At 40.2% G+C, this 7036-nt stretch overlaps 1 protein-coding gene across 1 annotated transcript in view; it reads right to left on the bottom strand.

The window, feature by feature from the left end:
* Window positions 1-2370: 2370 nt before the first annotated feature.
* Window positions 2371-7036, bottom strand: part of LOC103517630 (collagen alpha-5(IV) chain-like) — a gene marked incomplete at its 5' end in the record, with an annotated part of 11721 nt that continues 7055 nt past the window's right edge. Inside the window, 6 exons of the mRNA XM_026829420.1 lie at window positions 2371-2670; window positions 4420-5435; window positions 5577-5816; window positions 6066-6136; window positions 6222-6681; window positions 6737-6841. Coding sequence (XP_026685221.1) covers window positions 2371-2670; window positions 4420-5435; window positions 5577-5816; window positions 6066-6136; window positions 6222-6681; window positions 6737-6841 — 2192 coding nt within the window. The remainder of the gene's footprint in view (window positions 2671-4419; window positions 5436-5576; window positions 5817-6065; window positions 6137-6221; window positions 6682-6736; window positions 6842-7036) is intronic.

The raw sequence follows: 7036 nt of genomic DNA, 5'->3' as shown, positions 1-7036 counted from the left end.
AAACATTGCTCAAAAAGCAATTGCTAAAATATTTGTGGTTTCAAATAATGGGAGATGCTCATTGTAATAATAATGCTTGTTTTTAATTCATTATTCTAAAAATACCTACCAAAGGTTCTTTTTGTTGTTGCACAAGAAGGTATTTGGATGAACATTGGGTTAATTTTCTGAAATTTTCATTTTCTTTAATTTCATTTCAAAATTTAGGTAAGATGTTTCGCTACATTTCTATTTTCCATAATTATTTTCTAAAAATAAAGAAGCGGTTTCGCAGAGTCTTTTGTTGTTTTCCGTTATGTGTTTGCGGTATTTCATTGAATATTCACATAAGAGCTAATCGAGAAACTTTTATACATTCATTTTTATTGTATGGAGTTATTTTCCAATGTAATTGTTTAATTTTTTTCTCGGTGTTATGGATAAAATTTTGATTGGTTTTTTTGTCTGTATATTTCTTCATTGCGTTTTACAATACCTATGTATCCATCTACACGTGTAAGTACTTACATACATTTCTGTTCAATTATGACGTACCTAGGTATGATATTTTACATTTTTCATGTATCTACGTACAAATTGTTTAATGTAATATTCACCTTGTATTGAATTTTCCATGTAGTATGCATTTGTTTCGGCATATTTTACTCCAAATCGATTTCTAATCTCATAGATTTCTGTTAGTATTTTAGTTAGTACCTAAAATTGTTATTGTATTTCAGATATTCGGGCACGGAAAGTAGGTAAGTTGTTGTTGTTGGGGCCTAAAGAGTCTCGGAAAACTCGTTCAATTACCTAGAACTAGAATAGCAAGATAGCGAGTATGAAGAAGAAGGACTAGAAAAAGAAGAATAAGAAAGGAAGAAAAAGAGGAGATAAATTTATGCTAGAAAAACAAAATCGACTCTCATAAAGATTGTCTAATGATGTTCGTGTTAGTTTTGATTCGATCAAAGAGAATGTATTTTCTGAAATGTATGTGTTTCATTGTTGTCTCAAGTTCTGTTGAACAGGCATGTGTAAGAGATTAGGAAAATGCGTAGCAATAGTCTTCGTATGAAAGAAGTAAGGTTCTTTTTGTTGTTGCACAAGAAGGTATTTGGATGAACATTGGGTTAATTTTCTGAAATTTTCATTTTCTTTAATTTCATTTCAAAATTTAGGTAAGATGATTCGCTACATTTCTATTTTCCATAATTATTTTCTAAAAATAAAGAAGTGGTTTCGCAGAGGCTTTTGTTGTTTTCTGTTGTGTGTTTGCGGTATTTCATTGAATATTCACATAAGAGCTAATCGAGAAACTTTTATACATTCATTTTTATTGTATGGAGTTATTTTCCCATGTAATTGTTTAATTTTTTTCTCGGTGTTATGGATAAAATTTTGATTGTTTTTTTTTGTCTGTATATTTCTTCATTGCGTTTTACAATACCTATGTATCCATCTACACGTGTAAGTACTTACATACATTTCTGTTCAATTATGACGTACCTAGGTATGATATTTTACATTTTTCATGTATCTACGTACAAATTGTTTGATGTAATATTCACCTTGTATTGAATTTTCCATGTAGTATGCATTTGTTTCGGCATATTTTACTCCAAATCGATTTCTAATCTCATAGATTTCTGTTAGTATTTTAGTTAGTACCTAAAATTGTTATTGTATTTCAGATATTCGGGCACGGAAAGTAGGTAAGTTGTTGTTGTTGGGGCCTAAAGAGTCTCGGAAAACTCGTTCAATTACCTAGAACTAGAATCGCAAGATAGCGAGTATGAAGAAGAAGGACTAGAAAAAGAAGAATAAGAAAGGAAGAAAAAGAGGAGATAAATTTATGCTAGAAAAACAAAATCGAGACTATAAAATCCCGAAAACTCTCTCGAAATTAAATGTTTTTCCTTCGTTTCAATTATCACATAAGGCCCGGAACACAAACAAACTAGAAATTATTGAATAGAGAATAGACAGTAAATTTTCAAAGCGAACATGTGTAAATTTCAAGCGATTTGATGCCGCTATTTGTTTTGCCACTGTATGTTTGTTTACTTGATTATAATCGTTTTCATATACCAGGTAGTTTTGATTATCAAATTACGAAATATATTTTGTTGAAATTTTTTCGAGTAGAGGAGAGGGGATCCTGTAGGAGTAGAGACTCCTCCATATTTACAATATTTACAGTTCTGCATGAATGAGCACATAGTTTGTACTATTATCTATTAGTGTATAAAACTACTTGAAATTCAAGTATTTACCTACATAAAAACGTAGAAAAATACTTGAATTTCCAGGTGATAGATTATGAAAATTTCCACTAATAAAGTTCAACTTTACAATTCACAGTGAACTGGAGCACATGAAAAATTTATGTTACCAACGCAATAGACTAGGAGATTGTGGGTAGCCTGGGAAAGTTGATCCTGGATATCCAGGTTTGCCTGGTTGTCCTGGGGCACCTGGACCTCCTGGAGAACCAGGAGATCCTGGGCTTCCTGGATAAGGACTAGGAGATTGTGGGTAGCCTGGGAAAGTTGATCCTGGATATCCAGGTTTGCCTGGTTGTCCTGGAGCACCTGGTTTTCCTGGGGCACCTGGACTTCCTGGAGAGCCAGGAGATCCTGGGCTTCCTGGATAAGGGCTAGGGGTTTTTCGAGTAGAGGAGAGGGGATCCTGTAGGAGTAGAGACTCCTCCATATTTACAATATTTACAGTTCTGCATGAATGAGCACATAGTATGTACTATTATCTATTAGTGTATGAAACTACTTGAAATTCAAGTATTTACCTACATAAAAACGTAGATAAATACTTGAATTTCCAGGTGATAGAATATTATTATGAAAATTTCCAATAATAAAGTTCAACTTTACAATTCACAGTGAACTGGAGCACATGAAAAATTTATGTTAGCAACGCAATAATAGGTACTGATTTTCCCTAATCACGATCGAATAAACTACGGGCTAAAAAATTCCCGGAGGGACGGGCCCAGCTTGTTATTATTGGTGATACCTACTTTTCGCTGAATAATCTGCGATCTGCCTAAAACTGCACATTATTATCTTTGTACCGAAAAATTTCTCGGTGTAAACATATTTACCTATGTACCTACCTATTTCATTTATTAACAAGGTAAGTAATTTTTCCTGTGAATTTAGAACGGCCGTTTTGGTGTCTTCTTCCTACGCCTCGCCTCTTAAGTTGTAAATTTCCCCAAGTTGCTCTTTGTCCTCGAAGCTGAACTCTTTGAACTTTCCTGATCTTCACAATCCATGGTGGTTTTTAAACTCAGTTGACATGTAGGTAGGTATTAACTTTTTTGTAGATATTTTCCTTTTGTTTTCATACTAAGGTTGAGGGGGTTTTCTTTGTCTCTTACTAGGCTGTATGTCAATAACTTTTGTCCCTATTATTCTATGCTGGCCTTTTAATTCAAGTTGTATCTCATATTTTACAAGTAGCTTAATTCTTTCATTATTTTTATTCTATGGCCTTTTGTTTCCTTGTTTTCAGAATAGATAAATAAATTGTGGATTGTGGAGAAAGTGGGTTGTGCGCTGATTTTGAGCAGGAGTGTAGTCATTATGTATGTATATTTCTTATTTTTCTTTATATTATTATTATTTTTTCTTTGTAAAAGTTGAGAGTCGATATCTTATGATTCAACTTATACTAATTCTTAGAATGGAATGGAGCTTGACACTGATTGACAAAGATTGAAAGAAAATTAGTTTTTTTTTACCAGTTGCTAGGCAACGATGGAACGAATTTAGCATCCTGATCATTCAACCGAAAAAACACAGAGAGCAAAAGAAGACTGAAATAACAACAACAACAAAGCTTGTTTTTCTTTTTTTGATAATGCGTACTTTATTTAAATTTAAATTAGAGAAATTTTTTGTGTAGGTTGGTCACCTCTGAAACATGCTTAGAAAATACCAAGACCTACAACACTGTTTTCCTGTTTTTTCTTATAAAAGTATAAATTTACGAAATAAGGAGAATAAATTTACCACATGATTGCATCAGAATCTATTTTGCTTCCGATGCAAGCCGCGGTATGTTAAATTGTGTGTAACCTTTTGTTACTCTAACCTTAACCTCACCCCTATATAATTTTTATATTTACCTCTTTAGCATAGATCATAATGCAGGTACATAAGATATGATTGATGGAGTAGAGAAAAATATTGCAAGAGAAAATGGAAAGCACCCTTCTACGAAAGTGGGACATACGAGTAACAAAGCAGCTTGCAAAAGACATCTCAGAAGCTTTTGGGTAGTTTACCTTCCACATTACTTGGCACTTTTCATGTACCTACAGTTTTTTTTTTACCCATTCAATCATTCATGATGATAACTTAAATTGCTTTCAACTTCTACTGAGGTTGAAGTAGCGTCTGACATATTGCTCTTTCATTGTACTAGGATTACTTTATCATCAATTTCAGGAATTGAATCCTTTCTTTGTTTTAATCTTCTAGAGGTCTTCAATTTTTTCTTACCTAAAGATCTTCTGTAAACTTGAGGGGCATATGGATCGAACTGAATGTTATTTTGTCTTAGAAGCTCTTGAACATTAGCCAAATCCTCTATACCATTACCTAGGTCGATGAATTGTTTAGTTTGGTCATCGGACGAAGGACTTCTACACTGTCCACATTGATAAGGCACGATTTGGGAGGACGGGAACATAGGTTGAACGATTTCAGATGTGTTGACACTAGCGTTACAGTATGGAACTAATACTACGGGGATATAGCCTATAACTGCGTTGGGAGGTAGAGAGCCTGCTGAATGGTTTCCAGGAGATACTAAGTAACAAGGACAGGAGCCAGGACTCTGTTCTGAGGGTAAAGGATAAGGAATCAAATAAATGGGAGGGTTCTCATTTCCTTGTTGACAGTTACAGCCAGGTTTATGACCCTGAGGACCATGTATAGTGCTAGTTACGGCTGTGGAACCGGCATGGTTTTCAGGATATTCTGGAGTTTCAGTGTTGGAAGGATAACCTGGTGGTCTCTGAGTTGGGTAAGTACTGGTAGGAATTTGTGGATAACCAGGAGCACCGGGTTTTCCGGGGTATTCAGGACTACTAGGGTAAGTGTCAGGATAGCTAGGTTTCTGGGTAACCTGAGAGTCAGGATATAAAGTAGAAGGTGACTCAGGTGTTTCAGGGAATTCTGATCCTGGATATTCAGGTTCACCTTCTGGTAAACCAGGGGATCCTGGGCTTCCTGGATAAGGACTAGGGGTTTGTGGGTAGCCAGGGAAAGATGATCCTGGATATCCAGGTTTGCCGGGTTGTCCTGGAGAACCTGGTTGTCCTGGGGCACCTGGACTTCCTGGAGAACCAGGAGATCCTGGGCTTCCTGGATAAGGACTAGGGGATTGTGGGTAGCCTGGGAAAGATGATCCTGGATATCCGGGTTTGCCTGGTTGTCCTGGAGCACCTGGACTTCCTGGAGAACCAGGAGATCCTGGGCTTCCTGGATAAGGACTAGGAGATTGTGGATAGCCTGGGAATGCTGGAGTAGATCCTGGATATCCGGGTTTGCCGGGTTGTCCTGGAGAACCTGGTTGTCCTGGGGCACCTGGACTTCCTGGAGAACCAGGAGATCCTGGGCTTCCTGGATAAGGACTAGGAGATTGTGGATAGCCTGGGAATGCTGGAGTAGATCCTGGATATCCGGGTTTGCCGGGTTGTCCTGGAGAACCTGGTTGTCCTGGGGCACCTGGACTTCCTGGAGAACCAGGAGATCCTGGGCTTCCTGGATAAGGACTAGGGGTTTGAGGGTAGCTTGGGAAAGTTGATCCTGGATAGCCGGGTTTGCCGGTTGTCCTGGGGCACCTGGACTTCCTGGAGACCAGGAGATCCTGGACTTCCTGGATAAGGACTAGGGAGATTGTGGGTAAGCCTGGGAATGCTGGAGTAGATCCTGGATAGCCGGGTTTGCCGGGTTGTCCTGGGGCAACCTGGAATTCCTGGAGAACCAGGAGATCCTGGGCTTCTGGATAAGGACACTAGGAGATTGTGGGTAGCCTTGGAATGCTGGAGTAGGATCCTGGATAGCCGGGTTTGCCGGGTTGTCCTGGGGCACCTGGACTTCCTGGAGAACCAGGAGATCCTGGCTTCCTGGATAAGGACTAGGAGATTGTGTGGTAGCCTGGAATGCTGGAGGTGATCCTGGATATCCGGGTTTGCCGGTTGTCCTGGGCACCTGGACTTCCTGGGAGAACCAGGAGATCCTGGGCTCTTGGTAGGACAGGCGTAGTGGGAGCGGATTGTGGAGTGTTGCTTGGAATAGCTGGAGGTCGGATCCTGGATAGCCGGTTCGGGTTGTCCTGGGGCAACCTGGACTCCTGGAAACCGGAGATCTGGGCTTCCTGGATAAGGACTAGGGGATTGTGGTAGCTGGGAGAAGGTGATCCTGGAATCCGGGTTTGCCTGGTTGTCCCTGGAACACCTGGACTTGCCTGGAGAACCAGGAGATCTGGCTTCCTGATAAGGACTAGGAGATTGCGTGGGTAGCCCTGGGAAAGTTGATCCTGGATAGTCCAGGTTTGCCGGGGTTGTCCTGGAGAACCTGGTTGTCCCTGGGGCACCTGGACTCTCCTGGACGAACCAGAGGGACTCCTGGGGCCGCTCCCTGGATACAGGGCCTAGGGCTTTGTGGGTAGCTTGGGAAACGAATGATCTCTGGATATACGGGTTTGCCTGGTTGTCCTGGAGCACCTGGACTTCTGGATGAAGCCAGGGGATCCTGGGCTTCCTGTAGAGGACTAGAGATTGTGGGTAGCCTGGGAATGCTGGAGTAGATCCCTGGATATCCGGGTTTGCCTGGTTGTCGCTGGAGCACCTGACTTCCCTGGAGAGCCCAGGAGATCCTGGGCTTCCTGGGTAAGGACTAGGAGTTGTGGGTAGGCCCTGGGAAAGTTGATCCTGGATATCCAGGTTTTGCCGGGTTGTACCTGGGGTACCTGGAGAACCAGGAGATCTGGGCTTCCTGGATAAGGGCTAGGGTTTGTGGGTAGT

Source organism: Diaphorina citri, unplaced genomic scaffold, assembly GCF_000475195.1.
Source record: "Diaphorina citri unplaced genomic scaffold, Diaci psyllid genome assembly version 1.1 scaffold56, whole genome shotgun sequence".
Lineage (NCBI taxonomy): Eukaryota > Metazoa > Arthropoda > Insecta > Hemiptera > Psyllidae > Diaphorina > Diaphorina citri.
Note: the sequence above shows the minus strand (reverse complement) of the source record. Positions and strands in the feature narration are given on the sequence as shown.